The following is a 20,971-nucleotide window of genomic DNA, read 5'->3' as shown; positions in this document are numbered from 1 at the left end:
ATTGATAAGCAGTTACTTCTAAGTATTTTTATTTTATTATACTACTTCTATTAATTTTTAATCCTTATCAGAAAGTAAGAAAATTACATAGTTTAAAAGATTATAACAAATAGGTATCTTTTCTATTTTAATGATAAATTTTTATTATTTATATAAAGAAAATATTTTAAAAATAGTACAAACTTTTTAAAAATATTAAAAATAATTTTAATAATAACAATAGAAAAGGTATGAATAAATAATATTAGTATTGTTAATTAAAATAAATTAATAACCATTACAAAATATATTTTTAATATTTTTTTTACCTAAATTAAATTTATTTTTTTTAATTTTTATATGTAGAAAATGGCTTATAATTAATTTTTTTTTTATTATATTTACAATATTAAAATAGTAATAAAAATAATTTTTACATTGTTTTTATTTTTATTGGTTAGTTGTAAAATTAAAAATAATCCACTACAAAATTAATGTTTTTCCTTTCTATAACATAATTTTTATTGAAATTTTTTAATTAAATTATGTTATAAAAATAATAAATTTATCAATATCAAAATTTTATTAAAATATACTTATTAATATAAAGAAACAAAAATATATTTTTTAAAAAAAAACATCTTATTTATATGAAATCATTTAGTAATATTATTTGAAGTATATTTAGTTTTATTACCCTATTTGATTTAAATTTTAGATAATCACTATCATATATTTAGTACAATTTACCAAGCTATATAATTTTTATCTAATATCCTAATTTATGTCTTTTAAAGTTTTTTTTTTTTAAATAAAGAACAGATAATTGTAGATAGTTAGTAAAATGTTATGCATCTTTGATTTTCTTAACATATTCTACTATCTATTTCCTTTTTTATTCTCGTACAAAAGACTCTATTTACTATCCCTCTCTTTTTAATTTAATTATGACGATATCAATGTTTTTATCATTTTAAACTACCATGACGTTAGAATTTATTTAAAAATTACTTTCTTTTCAATTTATTTTAAAAAAAAAAATTGTTTATTTATAATAAATTTTTGAATCTGTTTTTTTATAATAATTTTTTTATTCCAGAAATTTTTTATCATGAATCGTGGTCGTACTGTTTTCCAGTTAACCACACTTTCTTCTATACTTATTATCTTTATATTTTCTTTTTATTATGCTGAAGGAAGATATAGGAATATTGGACAGATAAAAATGTGCCCACCTGGTGGAGAAAGTTTTGCTGTAGCTTGGCAATTATCATGTAATCTAATGAAAAAAAGAAGTCAACAGACTGATAAAGACATTTATGGTAAAATTTATAATGATAATCAAAAAAGTATGTTAATAATATTAAATTATTTCTTAAATTTTAACAAATTATAATTAGTTTTTTTTTAACATAATAATTTAACTTTATTTTTAGAAAATTCAACGCATAAACGTTATATGCAGAGGGCGTTATCATTAAATGAACTTATGAAATATTGTTGTTTGTATGGTTGTACACCAAAAGATTTAAACAGTTATTGTTTCTAAAAGAATCATGAATAACAATTCCACAAACTTTCCATCAATTATTTTTGTGGCCCAAATTTACACAAAGTATTATACCAATTAAAAAAATAAAAAATTTATGGCAAATTTTTAATTAAATGTTTTTAAAAATGTTTCCTTTTTTTGGATATCTTATATCAGACAAAAATGCATACATACACACACATTGAAACCCCTATTATTTTTTTTACCTTAAAAATAAATAAAAACTATGTTAGACATTTTCTTGTGAATTATTCATGTAAATAACATCCATAAAATTTAAAAATCAAATTTTAATAGTCAACAAAAAAAAAATTCTACTATTAAAAAATTTTTTTTTAATTAAAGTTTTAAATTATTCTAATTATTCTTTTAAAGTATCCAAAAAAATAAAATAAAATACAACATTATATTAATTTATTATTAATTACCATATAAAATAGTTTATAAGAAATAGCATTATATTATGAAGCATTTTATTACTGTAATATTGTTAGTAGTTGAAAAAAATTTATATTATCGTTAAAAAATAAAACATATTTTTTTTTCTTTTTTTTTTGTTATGATTATAAAAAGAATATTACAATATAAGCATATTACAAAAAAATTATAAAAAAGTAAAATATAAATTATGGAAGTGTACACAATATTTGATACCAAATCTTCAGGCACTCAAAAGTTAGTTCAATCATAAAATAATGCTCTCATCTACATTTTGAATTCCCAATATTCTAGTATTTTTATTTTCTTCTTTTCATGTAAAAAGTATTAATAATAGTTTGTATAATGTTGTGGTATCGTAAAACCGGACACATAAATACATTTTACTATTCATTTAGGTGTTAAATAGCATAATTTGACATACAATTCCAAATGAATATTTGTCAAACCATTTTGAAACAAAGGATGGTGATTTTTAATTGAATTGTAAAAAAAAATTATAAATTTGTTTAGGCACAAATTACAATTATATAAAATATCCTTACGACATAATAGTAGAAGGGCAATGTTAAAAAAAATTAGAATGTTTTTTTAAATTAAAATAAACTAATTGTTATTTTTTTTTGTTTTTTTTTCATTTTATTTATTTTTTTCAAAACCAGATTACTATAAATGTTTTTTACTATTATTTGAAGTTAAAAAAAGCTCCAAGAGACACATATTAAATTTGATTAAAATGTAGGTATTTGTTTTAAATAAATTGAAGTAAAAGTAATAAATTAACGTCAACTGAATCAATGTTTTTTTGTTTGTTTTTTCTTAATTCAAATATTGTAAATTGAATTTTAGTAAAGACACCTTCCAGAATTTTTTTTTTTAATAATTTGGGACAATTTACCAATTCATTGTAAAAATAATTTCATTTAAATATTTAAAGAAATGAAATTTGTCAATGTTGCAAAACTTCCCTGCATATATTCTGATAAGTTAACGTCATTGAATAATAATTAATGCTTCAAAATTAATTAAAATAAAAGAGTAACTTAAATATGTTTGAATAGAAAAAAGTACATATGATAATTAACGCTTTAAGAGTTAAATAAAAATACAGTAGATAATATATTATGCTACTATTATAAATGATTTTTGTAAATAATATTGTTTTGAACTATTACATTCATACCAATATTGTTGTCTTTTTTTAATTGACAATAATGTGATAAAATATATTTAAACACATCATATTTCAACATGGAAGTGTTTGGTAAATATAAGCATTAACTAATGATTGTGAAAATATTTTGAGTATAAAATTATAAAATGCATGAATCACTTGATTTAAGTACAAATTGAAACAAAAAAAAAATACAATAACTTCCATCAAAAGATTCAAAATGGGTGATTTGAATTTCCCGAATTAAATGTGTTGTTAAAAGATGATTGCGAACCTTCATTATGGATTGATCCAAAACCACCCATATTTGTATTCCAAGAAGAAGTATTTTGAGTATTATCAGAAATCGACCATGACATATTACTATTATTATCGTTACCCTGCCATTGGGGAATATTTTGATTCCAAAATGAATTTCTATTAAATAATGATGATGAAGAAGAAGACCATTGATTTCCTTCTTGAGAACAATCAGATGTTGACCACGGCATATTAGAAAAGTTAATTGGTTCATTCATATTTTGTAATGGATTACCTGTATTAATTGGATTCATCATACCCATAAAATCAGAATATGATGATTGAAGAAGATTTTGTTGCATTTGTTGTGGTATTTGTATTGGTATTTGGACAAGAGCACTTTGCGGATCCGTTATATAAGAAGTTCTTTTTTGCGAAAGAATATCAACAACAACTTTCATGCCGTCATCATTAAGCAAAGAGAGTGAAGTAGTTGGATATCTATTTATCATTTCACTTCTAAATGATCTAAGAGAATGTACTAATGGGGAAGTGACTTTAAATACTGTAAAATGTGGAATTTTTACTGGAAAATATAAAATTTCACCCCAATTTTTAATGATAGTTTTTATTTGTAATTCTGGAACTTCGATATGTTGGACAGCAATCCAAAGTGGACAAATATGTAATCTTTGAAATATTGGCCAAAGATTCATTTGACAATTTGTATTAAAAATATGATAAAATTCCACTGACATGTAAAGCCTTCCTACAATCATATTCCAAATAGTTGAATTTTCTTTATTTGAAAAAATCATTGAAAAAATTTGATGTGGATCTCTAAGTTTATTTGCTTGAGCGTAAGCAGTTGCAAATTGGATTCTTTGCATAATTTCTGAATGTTGATTCTCTTTAACTTGACTTTGATTCTCATTTCTTGGTTGGAAAAGATTATTTTGAGAAACTTCTCTTGGAATACGTTGAGAATGCATTTGATTGGAAGGAACATTTGGGACACATGGAATACCACTAGGTCCTGCAACTAAAAAAATTTTTTTTTTATTTTTAATATTAAATAAGAAATTTTTTTATTTAAACTTACATTGATTTGCAAATGCGTTGCTCATGTCAACGTTATTCATGAAATTGCCAAAACCAGTAAAATTATTAACTGAATTTGGGAATGTATTATTAAGATCAAAAGGTAATTGAGATGCTTCAGATGGAAGAAATTCGAAAAGTTGTTGATTCAAGATTTGCTTGTTATTATTATCAATACCCAATCCATTACTACCTTTTGTGGAACCAACAGAATCAAAATCACCTTTCACAGCAGTTCCATTTTTCCATTGGTACAGACGAGATTTACTAAGAGATGATGGTGAATTATTTGATTTATCGTTATTTATATCGTTAGGAGATTGATTATTTGGATTTATTTGTGAAACGCGATTATTATTCTTAGTTTCAATTTGAAGCCCTCCAGTTTGCCCTTGTCCCGTCTATAATATTATTTTATTTTTATATAAGAAATTTATAGTAGTCAATTAAACATACATTTCCAGATTTTATATTAACTTCGTTACCTGTATTTAAATCATTAAATTGAGCTTCAAGAGTGGCTTCTGAATTGATTAATTTCGTATCATTTTTACCAAAAACAGGTGAAATATTTGATTTATTATTTGAATTATTTCTATTTTGTTGTAAAGATTCATTAGTTTCCTCACTCCAATCATTAGCAATTGTTAATTCTTTTTTAGTTTTATCAGATTCTACTGTTACTTCTTCTTCAGGAACTTTTTTATAAAAATGAGAACCAATGACCCCGTCCTTAATACCCTTAAACTCAACTTTACTCCAATCTTCAATACAATATGAATCAACATTTTGTTGTTCAAAGAAAGGATCACCTGTTTTGATAACCCAATTTTTGATATGCTAAAAATATTTTAAAAAAAAAAAAATATGATTAATAAAAGAAAATGACATTTAAATTACCAAGAAATCATCAGGTTTTCCCCATAAATTAGTTCCATTATCTGGAATATTTTTTTTGTATTCCTCTGAATGTGGATTTTGCCATACCATATCTGGACTTGGTTCTGAATTATTTTTATTATTGTTTGTGGCATTTTTATTCCAATGACCCATCATAGATTGTTGATTTTTTGTAGCATTTGATCTTCCGTATTCAACGTTACCAGTATTTTGATTCCAAGTATTTGAAGCATTTTCATTTACGTGTATTCCATCCCATGGTGAATCTTGATTAACTTTTCCAGCATTCCATGATGGTGAAGGATCATAAAGGGAAGGATTCATATCAAGTCTTTGCATTTGTCCTACTCTATGATTAAAAGGAGTATTAGGATTTCCAGTGGCAATATTTTTCTTGACATGATCAGCATAAGAACCAATTGTAGAAGTTTTAGTCCAATTATTATTTATAGCCATATTCCAAGTGTTTTGAGAAGGAAGAGAACCGTTTCTTTGAGTAGTACCAGATTGTGTTTTTTGAAAATCAGTATTTAATTGTTGACCTTGATCCATATTTTGTTTCATCCATCCAGATCCATTAAATTTAGAATTTGTTGTTTGCAAAGGCAAAGATTCATTCTGAGAACCAATGACTCCCTGATTCCATGGAGAAGATTTTTGATTGAGATTCTAAATAATTTTAACATGCAATTATAATGAATGACATTTGCTTACAGAGAAACTTCCGGCATTAAAACCGTTTCCTGTGTTTGGTTGATCGGAATTGCTTCCGCTGTTCCACATTTTTTTAAAAAATTGATAAAAATCAAGAGATTAAGAAAAAAACTTATTGCAAAAAGCAAATCTTTCCTAAAAAAAATATTAATAATAATTTTTTTATATTTAATATACGTATATAAATATAATATAATAATAATAAAAAAAAATGAAAACGATTGATTAAAAATTATTGTTCCACAAAATAATAGTATATATTTTTATATCTGTCATCATATCCTTTAAAAATCAATTAAACTAAATTTATTTTTATTTTCTCAGCTGACAGTTACGTGAAATTCAATGGAATTTATTTAACAGTAATTATGGTAAAAAAAATAACGTTTAGCCGAAATTTTTATAAAATATGATTTTTATAATATTAATGTTATAGAAATAGAAAAAAAAAACAATAGTAGACAAAAAAAAATTATTTTTTTATAATCTTAAATCCAATTTCAAAGTACTTTATGATAAAATATTATACTTTATATTTATGATTGTAAAATATGTATATACAAATTGTATTATCAATGCTAAACGAAGGACAAGATCAGTTAGTAATAATATATATATATATATATATTTATATAATAAGGTCATCTTATAAAAGCTACTATTTATATTATAATAAAAATGTGATATGAATAACAGTAAATTTAAGAAGGATATATTTAAAGTAAATATTTTATAATAAATATTTATAAGTGGTAAAAATAAAATTAAAAAAAAAAAATTAAATCTACTTAAAAAGCATAAATTATTATAATTATTTGTATCAAATAAATATTAACATAACCATTGTAAATTTTGATTATTTCTCACATTGCAACACTTTAAAATTTGGGAGGTTTGTACATGTTTTTACAAACAACAGCATATGATAAAGTAGGAGCAATAGCATCCGTATTTTATAAGAAGCTAAGTTAGAGTTAACAGAGATGGAATATATCGAAAAGTAGGGAACAAATATTAAAAATTTTGTTTTGCGTTAACGCTGACGTTTAAAGGAGAACAAAAATAACATTTTTTGGTGTAATAAATAGTGAAAGAGTGCGACAATATCTAGAAATAAATGAGCAATGATGTCCCCTTATTGAAATTATTGTTTGCCTGGTATTTAAAATTACAGCGAATTAATTCGCAATATTTTTTACCAAAAAAAAAAAAAAAAGAAAAAATAATGCAGTTATTTTAAATCTGGCTATCTTTCATTATATGGATTGAGGGGACTGGCAAAGAAGGAAATTTAAGATTAGCTCTGTTCGAAAGATATTGTTATATTTAGTGAAGCGCTACTGGGTACAAATGAACATATAGATAAATTTTTAAAGCATTATTTTTTTTTAAATATATAATAATATATTATGTTATGTATACATTTTATATATCAAAAACAATACATTTAAAGTGGGTATGATAGAGAAACAAATATTTTTACAAATGAAGAAATAATATATTTAATAAGTTTAAATGTTTGTATTATTAAAATAATTGCACTTTATTGTTAAAAAAAAGTAAACTTTATAAAAATAGAAAAAAAAAAATTTTTACTTTAATGTGAAAAAAATAAACTAAAATGATAAATATCTTTAATTATATATATTATCTATGAGAATTTTATATCAACTATATTTCTTTCAAAAATTAAAAATATATTACAAATTTATCATTTAAAATGTTTTAAAATGACAAAATATTTAGTCTTCCATTTTTATATCACATGAAAATAAAAATATATGTAAGGAGAATATTTTTGTTTCACAAAGTATATATTTATATACATATATACATACTTAACAGTAGTAATAAAAACATATACATATATATATAAAAAAAGAAGAATTTTTAGCCCAAGAAAGTGCTTCAAAAATTGCTATATTATATTATTAATAATTATATTGAAAAATAAATTAGACGATGTGTTGTTTGATGAAAATTTAAATGTATTTATATGAACAAATAAGTATCACAATTTTTTGCACATCCATTCAATAAATATGATTTGTATAATACTATAAAAGTCAATTTAGTTAGCAATACTACGTATTTTAAAAAAATTAAATTATATTATAATAAAATTTTAATTAAACTATTACAATATATCTAATGATAATATTTATATTATTAATTTATTAATTATAAGAAAAAAATAATAATATACAAAAAAAAATAAAATAATTTTTAGAAATATAAATTATTGTACATTTTATATTTCACTAGACAAATCATGTGAGAGTTGGATGTCAAAAAACCAATGATTCATACTACTTTTCTTTCGATTGTGTGAAATATATGCAAAAGAGATTATAGAAAAAACAAATTTAGGAATAAATCGTTAAGTAAAATGAAATTAACTATTGTTAATTATTATTATTATTTTTTTATAAACTATTATTTGTTAAATGTTATATACGTACATATATAGTCTCATAAATAAATTCTATTTAACAGATAAAAAAATATTTATCTAATGAATAAACTATTTATTATAAGCATACATTTGGTTTTTTTTTTTAATTTTTAATATATAATAAAAGATAGAATTTAAAAATGGTAAAGAAATACAATTGGCTTATTATAATATGACGTCATTAATAACAAATTTTTATTCCCGTTTTATCTTTAGAATAAAAAAATATATTTATAAAAATAAATATTTTTTTTAAAAAAAAAAATTATATTAAAAACATTTATAGAAACATTTAAAGAAACATTTATAGAAACATATATAGAAACATATATAGTTTAGTATGCCTAAAAAAAGAAAATGAATATTATTTCTATCTTAAAAATGTTAGTAAATTCGGTAAAGTGTAAAGAAATATCACTTAACTGTGCTAATCTAATATTACATCTATGAGGATGATTAAAATAAATAGAATGAAGTAGTATATCGTTACTTTTTGAAAGTATCGAATAAATGAATGACAAAAAAATATATTTAATTTATAGCAGAAATAAACTTATTATTTAAAGGTTTTTTTATTTTATTATTTTTCAAATGGATTATTTGCATAAAAATTATATTTGTTTATGTATAAGAATTTAATATAAATTTTCAGATGTTGTACTACTTTTATAGAGAAAATTCTAAATAAGTTTTTTTTTTTATTATAAAATAATGAACAGCATTGTGGAAATAGAAATTATAAGAAAAAAAAAATAAAAAATAAAAAACTTTTTTATAAATGATAAACATTTTATATAAATGTATAATGAGATAAAAGAATAGATTATTAGAAACATTTAAAATTCAATTAATTTTTTAATACATCTTTTTAATGAAAAAAAATAAAATTATACATAGAATATTATAAAAAAAAATATTAGAATAACTAAAAAGTAAATGATTTGATGTATTTTATCTCACTTGGTACAATTTAATGAAAAAAGATATTTAATGTGTATATATATATAACATTTTAACTGTACACTATTATAAAGGGTTAACTCTTTGCATAATTCATATCATTTATATATATATATATATACTCTTATATTATTATTCGGAATCATGAATGTTTTACATTAAAATAATGATAAACTTTCAGTCATAATTATAAAATATTTTTATATTTCATTAAATTAACAAAATACTCTAAAAAAATAGACATTTTTACATAAGTATATACATATTTTAGTATATATTTTTAAAATATAATTTACTCAACTGTATTTTAAAAAAGGATAAGGTTTAAAAATTAAAAAATAAAGATTGAAATAAAAATATTAAATATAAGGAGAATTATTTTTATCATGATTAATACTTTTTATACTTTATAAATGTTTATTAAGATGATTTAATAAATATTAAACTTTTATAATAAGGTAATTTTATTAATGAAAAATAAAACTTTTATCATTATTATTGTATTATATTTCACAAAAGATAATACATACTTTGTTTAACTAAATACACAAATTAAAGTATTATTTTTAATTTATAAATATTTAAGATATAAAACTTAGCTCCTTTGTCATTAATAAAATAGACAATATCTTTTTTATAATGTTATAATATTTAAACAAAGAAATATAAATGATTATATAATTAATTTGATTATATAATAAAAATTAATAAAATATATAAAAACACAAATAACAAAGACTCAAAAGTACAAGTAATATAATACCCATTTATAATGAATAAATGTTAAAAGTGTGATTACAATTGATGACTTTTAATGGGATGTAAAAAATATGAATACTAACATTTACCATTATATAAATATAAATTATTTAATAAAAATTTACATTCTTTATGTATACTTTGTTATAATTTAGTTGTATAATGTTATCTAGAACTTTAAAACTTTCAACATTCATGAATAAAACATAAATTAAAAATAATGATACAAGGTATATAATATTAATTGAGAAAGGTAAATTATCAATTGATAATAAAATTTTAAAAAAGAAAAAAATTTTTCATTTATTTAGTGTTCATTTCATCAATAAATGTAATATTTTTTTTTATTTTTACAATATACTTATATAAATATATAAAAAATATATATACTCAACTAAAGAATAAATCAAATACAATTTTTTTTTTTATTTCCTAAAAAATGTTATTTTTAAAACACTAAAAATAATATTTTTCAAAAAAAAAAAAAATAATAATAAAAAAATGATGAGAAGAAAATTCTTGTTTCAAATGGGTACATAAATTTATAAATATAAATAAATAAGATAAAATTTAACTCTCTATATTTCTTTTTATTTACTTTCAATAATGACTGTGGTCGGGTAAGCTTAGAATAAATGAGAAGAAAAGAAAATTATATTGAAAACGTGATTAAAGAATTGTTTCTATCGATAAGAATAAATATGACAACACTTAGTCTTTATTGTCTTAAAAAATTATTTATACGTTTAGAAATAATGATGAAAATTAGTATACTTGTTAATGAGAGTTACAATTTAAAAATAGAATAAATTATATATCTAGATATAATAACACAACTTTAAATAAATGATATTATTTAACATAAATAGAAAAATCTTTATAATATTTCTTCATAATAGGATGTACCGATAATATTTTTTATATTCAGATACTCTTACACCCTAATATAATTGTAAAAAGGCAAATTAATATTAAATAAATATAAAGTATCATTGTTTAAATATTATATTTATTCTTCACTAATCAACGTTTTATTTTATCCTTGTTTAATCCTAATAATAGTAATAAAAAGTCTTTAATTAAGAATAGTTATTGTTTTTATAATAAAAAAAAAATTTTATAAAAAATTTTTGATTTGAACATTCTTTTAATAATAAGTTTTATGAACATTATATTTAAACAGTTTTATATTATTAAATAAAAGTTAGAATAATTATTATTTTAACAATAGTAATTAAAATATATGTTTACAATCAAAGAAAATAATTTCTTAAATATATCAAATTTAAATAGATTACTGTTATATTTAAATATAATCTTAAACTTTTGTAGTAATAAAAAAAATCAGTAAATAGTGCATGAAATAAACTGTTAAAGTAAAAATTCAAAAAATAAAATTAGATAAAAAAAAATTATGGTATTTTGTAATAACAAAAATATTTATTATAAAAAGAATTTTATATTAATCTTCTTATTATATATATATTTTTTTTTTATCTTTTTTTTATAACTTATAAAATTATAATAATAAATAAAAATAATTATCCATATATATATTTATATTTTAAATATTTTTAAAAAAATTTAATAATAAAAAATTAATTAGTTTTTTTTTAATGTTGTATATTTTTATTAACACGTCTTTATTAAAAAAGCACTTAAAACATGTTAAAAATTATTCGACATTTAACAATATAAATAATTTAGTATAAAAATATAAGTTCTTAAATATAATACTTCTTGTTTATTTTTCTAGTTTAATTATAAGATATAATTACCCAATTAATTATAAATGATTATATAAAAATTTTTTTTTTATCAACATCCATTGAAAATAGAATTTTTTTAAATAAAATATTATTCATTTATAAAAAAGAGTTTGAGCTTTATTAAAAACAGGTAACCTGTTATTTTAAATAAAATAATAATAAAAATTTAATGTCATTATATTTAATGATTAAAATACAAATAATTTGTTGTTAAAAAGAAGAAATACTTAATTACACACAAGCTTAAATGCATTAATATATTACAGTTGTTTTTATAATCTCCTCAAATATTCTATACTTATAAATAACAATATAAAATATTATAATAGAAAAATATTTGTATATACTTTATATAAATAAAAAAAATTTAAAAGAGAAAAAATTTTTATGGTAGTGAATTTATTACTTTTGTAATGGATAGATATATAAATATATTTATATATATATATATGATAAAAATCTATTATATTTATAATATTTGAGTGACCATCAAAATTTTTGCAAAATTTAAAGAGAGAAATAAAATTGTTCACCTTTATATTTGAATATATATATAGTAATATTATATTATATTTATACATACATCAACAAGATCTCTTTTTCTTTCTTAATTACCATTTGATTGGTGATCTTCTGCATCACTATAATCAAAGAATTATCCTTTACCTATATTCTTAACACTTATATTTTGGAATTATGTTCTGTTTTTATTGTGATTATTCAAATGATTTATAAAATAATCACATAAAAAAGGAATTAATTATATCAAAATAAGAAAAAAAAAATATATTATCTGTTAAAATTATTAATATTATAATTTTTTTTATTAATTTATCAATAAATAATTATTAAATTAATATATTTAATTTTTGTACAATTTTTAATGTATGCACAACTGATAACTTCCAGCGTGTCTATATACATATACATTGTTATCATTTTGATCATTATTATATTTAATAGTACAAAATTATTCATTTATTTTAAACTATTAAATATAAAAATAAGTTTATCATTTTATGTATTAGAATAACAATATTTTTAATAATAATTTTTTATATTTACATAAGAATTTAATTTTAAACTTCTTTTAAATCATTTTTACACTCTTTAAATTATATTAATAAAATCAAAAATTTACATTTTTTTTTTATTACAATTGATTTTAATATATTATTATTGTTATTATTTAAGTTAATTAGATATAATTGTTTATATAATTTTTATTTTCATTTTTTCTAATTAGTAGACATATAAATTTTGTATTATATAATAATATTTTATTTATGATATAAATTTAAATATAATATTTGCAATTAAAAATTTTCTCTCATTTGTATTCATTATATATATATATATATATATATATAGTATTTAACGACCTATTTTAGAAAAGTTATATAAATTAATGTACCTTTAATTATTTAACAAAATTATTGATATTTTCATTTATTTATAAAATTACAATATTATAAAAATTAATAAATAAAGTTAAAAATATTTATTTACAATATATATATATATATATATATATATATATATGCTTTTAACAACATAATCATATAAATTATTTATCCATATAAAGGAAAATTTTTTATTTTTTTTTTTTTTTACAAGATATATAAATATATATTTATATAATTTATTATTGATTTTCTAGTTTTGATTATATTTTTACGATAAAAGGGAAATACTTCAGAGCTTTTCAACTTTTGATAGCATGTTGTCTCTATTATATGAATTTGTCAGTTGTGTAATATTTATTATACATGTTCTTTCTATCCTGACTATGTCTAGTTAACTATATATTATAAAACTATTTAATAAAAAATTATAACAAGTTTTTTTTCCTTAAACAAATTCTTAAAATAAATGTATCATAAATTTATTGAGGAAATATTTTATGGTATATGTTATTATAATTTAATTAATTTAATTTTTTTCTTTAATATCTTAATACATAACTATAAATTGTTTTTTTTTTATATTCTAATACATTTTTTTTTAATTGATATTTATTTCATAAATGTTTAATAAATATTTATTTATTATAATATTACTTTTTTATTATTAATTTTAAATATTAATTTTTATAGGGGTTTCTTTATTATTTTTTTTAGAATACCCAATATGTCAAATTTATTTTCCGGGTTAGCAAGCATTACAAAAACTGTATCAGATGCTCTTAATAACCCAGAAGTTAAAAAATTTCAAGACCAAGTGTATGTAAAAAAAAAATTAATTATTATATTAATTTATAAATTTATATTATAAAAAAATTTTTTTTTATAGGACTGGTTATGTAATGAATTTTACTGATGCAGAAATAAAAGTACGAAATGCAACGAATGATGAAGGATGGGGACCAACTAATCAGCAATGTGATGAAATCGCAAGTATGACCTTTTCATATGACCTTTGTACAGAGGCATCTGAGATGTTATTTAAACGTATGATGGAAAATAGCAAAGGAACATGGAGACGAACATATAAAAGTTTAAGATTAGTAGATCATTTATTAAAACATGGAAGTGAAAGATTTATTAAATATACAAGAGAACATTCAGCACAAATAAGAGGTTTACAAAATTTTCATTATATTGATGAAAAAGGTAAAGATCAAGGAATTAATATTCGTGTAAAAGCTAAAGCAATTATACAACTTTTACAAGATGAAAATTTACTTATTGAAGAAAGAAAAAAAGCTAAAACAATGAATAGAGATAAATATGTTGGTTATTCAAAAGAAGATATGATTCATATGTCAGGAAGTTCTTCAATGTCTGGTTTTGGAAATGATTATTATAATAAATATTCTGATACATCTTCAAATGTTAATAAATCTCAGTCAATGAATGATGATATTCATAAAGAGGCTAATTTATTTAATTTTCCTGATGATAGAGATATGGATCATACAGAACTTGGTATTCCAAATACACCAAATAATGATGATGATTTTGGTGAATTTGAATCACCTGTAAAAATTACAGAAAGTCAAAAAAAAGTAGAAGTTGATTTATTTGGTGATATAGTACCAATTGCTCCACCTCCTAATAACTTAGTATCACCAACATTCTCTTCAAAAAGTATGACATCACCTGTTTTGAATACAAAAACTACAACAAATGATTTAATTAATCTTATGGATGATTTAAATGTCATAGAACCACCATCTACACAACAAACTTCTATTAATGTATTTGCTGCAACAAGAATGGATTCTGATATTCTACCAATACCTCAAAAAATTGAACCACTTAAAAATAATGTTGGAAATTTGTTGGATATAGATATTAATACAACTGATCAAAATACAAATATACAAGATGAATTTGCTGATTTTGTAGCATTTGGTGGTACTACAACAACAAATGGTAATATTTTTATTTAATTTATAATACTATAAATTTTCTACTTTCTAGAACCACAACAACTTGACTTTTTTAACTCAATGTCTACTATTTCACCTAAAGAATCACAAAATAAAATAGATACACCTATAAATGAAAAAAATAACTTAGACTTAGGTAATTTTATTTCAGAAAAGAAACTTCCTCCAAAAGAGAGTACAAAAGTTGGAAGTACATGGAATGGCCTGGAAGATAAGTAAGTTTTAAAATAATTTTTTTTTATTTAATCTTAACAATATCTTCTCTTCAGATTTGGATTAGATTTTGCAAATTTCAACCTTAAAAAAGGAGAATCGGAAAAGAAAAAAGTATCAATGAATGAAATGAAAAGTAAAGGAAGTATACCAACAAATTTATTTTAAAAATTTTAAAGAAAAAGAAAATTTTTATTTTAATTGTTGTTTACTATAATAGTCACTATAATAACTATTATAGCTCTTCTTTACTTTTCTTTATTTAATTTTTTTTTTCAATAAAAAAAAAACATATCCTCACTTAAAAAATATAATACATCAAGCCTGCATTTATTATATAAATTATGAAGAAAAAAGTTTCTTATTATTGTTATTTCAAAGATATTGCAGGAAAAAAATTATTGTCATTAATATTCATACTTTTAAATATTTCTTAAATAAGAGGATATATATGTTAGAATTTTTACTAAATAAATATTTATATTTTTAAATTTATTTTTTTTTGTTTGCTTTAAATTAACCATTTACATAATCTGACATTTTAAATAATTTTATAATCATTTTGATAATATAATCATACAGTATTTGTATAATTTTAAAGTCCCAATATACTTGTTTTTTTAATTTAAATTTTAATAAACATGTAAACTTTTAAATGCAAATTTATCTTCATTACAAATTTTTTTAAATTTTTAATACAGGTAAATCTATTTGTAAAAAAATAAATGTATTTTTATCTTATCGTTAAATGGTATTTTATTAAAATTTTATAAATATACATGAAAAAAAATTTTTCTTTATGATTATATATTATATTTTAATGTAAATTTTTAATCGTTTACTAAAAAGGTTACTAGATCATTTAATGAAAGATGAATTTATGTTAATTATTCATATAATATTTATTAATAATGTAAAATTTAAAAATTTTTAATATATTTTAATATAAAATTTTTGAAAAATAAATAACAAATGCAAAAGTTTATTTTTTCAGTAAAGCATGCTTTAATAACCATTTAAAATTTGCGTGGCAAAAAAAGTAAAAAAAAAAACTATTTTAATATATATTTTAAATAAAAATTATTATTTTTATAATAATATATTATTAAGTCATTTTTTACAACAAAAAAAAATCATTGTCTTGGGAATATAAATATTATTAAAACGAATAAGACAAATATATTTAATAATTTTTTAATTTAAAAACCGCATATGTTATTTTTAAAAATTATTTTTAAATTAAAACTGAATAAAAAAATTCTTTATAATTTAAATATATATTTATTCATAAAAATATTAATATTTACAATTAACAAACGTTATAATTATTAAACAATATAAATTAAGCAAGACATGATAAACATTTATTATACCCTAAGCAACACTACTATTTAATAAATTAATTGATAATATAACAATTATAGAAATTATATTTTTAATTTATATGTATAAAATTATTATTCTAATATTTTACTTAATAAATAAAAATATAATAATTATTAATTTATATTTGTTTTTTTTTTTAAATAAATTTTGTACTTTTTATATATTTACTTATAAAAATTTACTTCATTTAATTATTTTTAAATTTAAATTATAATATAATTTATATTTTGAAATTATTTATTTATTTTTTTAAAAATTTTTATTTTTGTTAAATATTATTTTGTTAGATAATAAAAAAAATTAACTTATAATGGAAAGTAAAATAAAAATTTTCATTTAATGTTAATATAATAAAAAGACTTATAAGAATTAATCAAATACGATTACTCTTAATACTTTCTATATAAAGAGAATTAATTATAATTATATATAAAGGAGACTAAAATAAAATTTAAAAAGGAACATTTGGATAAAGCTTTTACCATTTTAAGACGTTGTTAACAGCTTTTCAAATAAATATAAGGTCACTTTACAGTTTATTTATTTTATTTCCTTTGAACAGAATTTAAAAAAAGATGTTTTTATCACCAGGAGTTGTTGCAAAAATAAAATGTAAGTTAAATTTTTTTTTTGTGATATAGCTTTATATAAATTTTTTTCTAGATATTGATGAAGATTGTAGTGAAATTAGGGACGATGTATCATCTAAAAATCATTTAAAAAATTCTGATAATGACATATATAATAATAAATTAAAAGTAAATTTTAAAAATATTAAAAATTTTTTTTATATAAAAATTAATCATTTTTAGAAATTATATGTTATTTTTAAAGATTATGAAAAAACTGGTTTTGATGAAATTGATGTAGAAGATGTTAAGAAAGCTTTGATGGATCCAAATTTTACAAATATTTTGGTAAATGGTTTTAGTATTACAGCTCCAAGTATGCTTATGGAAAGAGTCGTAAAAAGTAAGAAACCATTAACTTTCGATGAATTTTCTGAAATTGTTATAAAATCAAGAAGATTAAGTTATGATATTGCACAATATAAACATCTTCAAGATTTCAATGATGATGAAAAAATCTTTAAAAAATATTATCAATATGATAAACAAATTTATGATGAAAATATAAATTATAAGGAAATAATTAGTTCATGTATTTTTTTACTTATTTATACAATACTTATGATATTATCTTTTGATATTGATAAATATACAAAATATAAATATATCACTAATTATGGAGAATTACAATATTATAATATTTCACCATCTATGTTTTTAACATATATTTTTATTCATAAATCAAGAAAAAGCTTGCTTTTCAATTTAATTCATTTTTCATGTGTTTTCATGACACTTCAATATTACTTCAAGACTGAAATAAAATATATTATTGTTGTTATCACATCATCAGTAGCATATGGTGCCATCATACATTTATTTGAAGAAACAAATTTATATGGATCTATAAATTGTATTATTGCTTTAGTATCATTATTATTTGTTAATATAATTTTTGGTAAAAAAAAGAATGAAACATCAATTATTCCAATAATATTATGTATTATTTATATATTGCCAATATTATTTTATCCATCAGCCTCATCTGTTGGAGGATTAATGGGTGGATTTTGTTCAAGTATATTTATAGTATTAAAAAAAAATATAATTAATATTCCATGTAATATAAATGTATGTCATGTATAAGTATTAATATATCATAAATTTTTTTTACTTTAATTACATTATTTTATCGTTTTTTTATAATTAATTTTATTAATAAAAAGTTTTTTTTATTTATTACATAATAATTTTAAAAAAAATTTTTTTATTAAAAAGAAAATTGAATAAAAATATAATATAATAATAATTGAAGCATTTTTATAATATATATGGTACATTTTACTCTTTATTAAAAGTATTACTTTAATATAAAAATAAAAATATAGTTGCCATGGTTTTATAATCATTATATTTATTAGTGGAATTCTGTAGTGATTGAAACATTAATGAAATTTATATTATCATTGATATGATAATCATTATATTATAATTATTATTTTACAATGGAGAAAAAAAATGAAGATAATGTTAATGTTAATGCTAATTTAGAAAGTGATTCGGAGGATGATAAAGATAATACTGATGAAAGGTCTATAAAATTAGTTCTTATTGGAGATGGATGTAGTGGTAAAACATCCATTTGTAATCAATTATGTAAAAAAAAATTTTCAAAAAAATATACACAGGTATTATTATTTTTTTCTTTAATTAAATATTTTTTAGACATACGGTGTTGATTTTTATTCTAAAAAAATAACATTACCTAATAATATTGAAGTATTATTACAAATATGGGATATTGGTGGGCAAAGTGTAGCATCTCCATTGTTAGAAAAATATTTGTACGGCGTTCAAGGAGTTTTACTTATTTATGATGTCACAAATAGTACCAGTTTCGCAAATTTACAAGACTGGATTACTGTGACAAAAAAAATTACAAAAAATTATGAAAAGGTTTGAAAAAAAAAATGTTTTATATTTTATTAATAATTATTTTTTATTTATAGCATGTTCATATGTCTTTAGTTGGAAATAAAACTGATCTCGAACATCGTAGAGCTGTTCGAGTTGAAAAACATACAAAATTAGCTGAACAATATGGAATGTCATCTCATTATGTATCTGCAAAAACTGGAGATAGTGTAGCTTTAGCATTTCGGTAACATTTAAATAAATTAATTAATTTTTATCTTATTAAATTTCAGTCAAACAGCTGCAGATATTTTTGGTATTCAATTATCAAAAATAGATATGGAAAGTGATATTACAATTGTTCAGGCACCAGTTGCTGTACCAACTGAAAAAGAGTTAAAAGAAGTTGCAGCAAAAAATGCATTAGCAAATCAAAATAATTCTGCAGCATGTCGTATTCAATAAAATTACAAAATAAATTAAAAAAAAACTAATATATATATTAAAATTCCTTTCAATAATACAATTATCTAAGTGAGAATAAAATGATTTATTAAATAATTATAAGATAAAAAAAAATTAATTAATCTCAAAGTTTTATTTACAAATTTCTAGATGTTAATATAATATCATTATTATTTAACTATTAATCATGAATTTTTACATATAATATTAAAATAATAAATCAAATAAATATACATATATATATATATTTCTTATATTAATATATAATAAACAAAATTTTCAGGTAAAAAAAAAAACTTGTTTCTAAATTTTATAATATTAAATAAAGAAAATAGATAAAGTTATAAGTTCTTTTACCACACACTAATATATTTATATATTTAATAAAAATATTTAACGACCTACATGAAAAATGTTTATTTTTGAGTACTTACTACCAAAAATATAAGATAAAGTGAAAAATTTTTTTGTGTGTAATATTATTATTTGGCCGCTTATAATTTTTAGCGACATTATTTTATAATCGTCAACACTGTAAAATCACTAAAATACTAGTTGATACAGTCATTTAAAAAAAAAATTTTTTTTACTTATTTAATACAACTTTCTTCTCTTTATTACCGATTTTAATATATACATATATATGCATATAAATATAATGTATGTTTGTACGAATAAATCTCTTAATGACAAAAAATTTATTTATAAATATTATATGTATATATATATATATAACTGAAGATTGTACTGATGCATCATTGATGAGATAAATACTTATATTATTTTATATGAAAGCACGAAGATTATACTTGGTAAATTATCTTTTATTTAAAATTTTTATAAAAAAAAAATAATAATAAAGATATTAATAAAAAAAATAAGTAAATTTTTTAATTAAGAAAAATCTTTATTATATTTCTATTTATTTTTGTTATTTTTTTTTTATAATATTATTAATTTTATAGATTTATTTAATATATATTAGATTA

General features: G+C 19.1%; 5 protein-coding genes across 5 annotated transcripts; 4 read left to right on the top strand and 1 right to left on the bottom strand.

The window, feature by feature from the left end:
* Positions 1–1,090: 1,090 nt before the first annotated feature.
* Positions 1,091–1,528, top strand: SRAE_X000072700 (Insulin-like domain-containing protein; the record flags this gene model as incomplete). Its single annotated transcript, XM_024645105.1, has 2 exons — positions 1,091–1,328; positions 1,416–1,528. 2 exons carry the CDS (start codon positions 1,091–1,093, stop codon positions 1,526–1,528), a joined length of 351 nt encoding a protein of 116 aa, XP_024510597.1.
* A 1,830-nt stretch (positions 1,529–3,358) lies between these two features.
* SRAE_X000072600 (Hypothetical protein) lies at positions 3,359–6,167 on the bottom strand (the record flags this gene model as incomplete). The annotated part of the gene is made up of 5 exons (XM_024645104.1): positions 3,359–4,425; positions 4,486–4,885; positions 4,941–5,324; positions 5,385–6,053; positions 6,099–6,167. The coding sequence occupies 5 exons, from the start codon at positions 6,165–6,167 to the stop codon at positions 3,359–3,361; spliced, it is 2,589 nt and encodes an 862-aa protein (XP_024510596.1).
* An 8,004-nt stretch (positions 6,168–14,171) lies between these two features.
* SRAE_X000072500 (Clathrin interactor 1) lies at positions 14,172–15,816 on the top strand (the record flags this gene model as incomplete). The annotated part of the gene is made up of 4 exons (XM_024645103.1): positions 14,172–14,263; positions 14,334–15,418; positions 15,467–15,650; positions 15,705–15,816. The coding sequence occupies 4 exons, from the start codon at positions 14,172–14,174 to the stop codon at positions 15,814–15,816; spliced, it is 1,473 nt and encodes a 490-aa protein (XP_024510595.1).
* Positions 15,817–17,609: 1,793 nt separating this feature from the next.
* Positions 17,610–18,749, top strand: SRAE_X000072400 (Peptidase S54, rhomboid domain-containing protein; the record flags this gene model as incomplete). The annotated part of the gene is made up of 3 exons (XM_024645102.1): positions 17,610–17,646; positions 17,698–17,792; positions 17,847–18,749. 3 exons carry the CDS (start codon positions 17,610–17,612, stop codon positions 18,747–18,749), a joined length of 1,035 nt encoding a protein of 344 aa, XP_024510594.1.
* A 359-nt stretch (positions 18,750–19,108) lies between these two features.
* SRAE_X000072300 (Ras-related protein Rab-28) lies at positions 19,109–19,982 on the top strand (the record flags this gene model as incomplete). Its single annotated transcript, XM_024645101.1, has 4 exons — positions 19,109–19,291; positions 19,329–19,559; positions 19,613–19,764; positions 19,811–19,982. The coding sequence occupies 4 exons, from the start codon at positions 19,109–19,111 to the stop codon at positions 19,980–19,982; spliced, it is 738 nt and encodes a 245-aa protein (XP_024510593.1).
* Between the last annotated feature and the right edge of the window lie 989 nt (positions 19,983–20,971).

Source organism: Strongyloides ratti, assembly GCF_001040885.1.
Source record: "Strongyloides ratti genome assembly S_ratti_ED321, chromosome : X".
Classification (NCBI taxonomy): Eukaryota; Metazoa; Nematoda; class Chromadorea; order Rhabditida; family Strongyloididae; genus Strongyloides; species Strongyloides ratti.
Note: the sequence above shows the minus strand (reverse complement) of the source record. Positions and strands in the feature narration are given on the sequence as shown.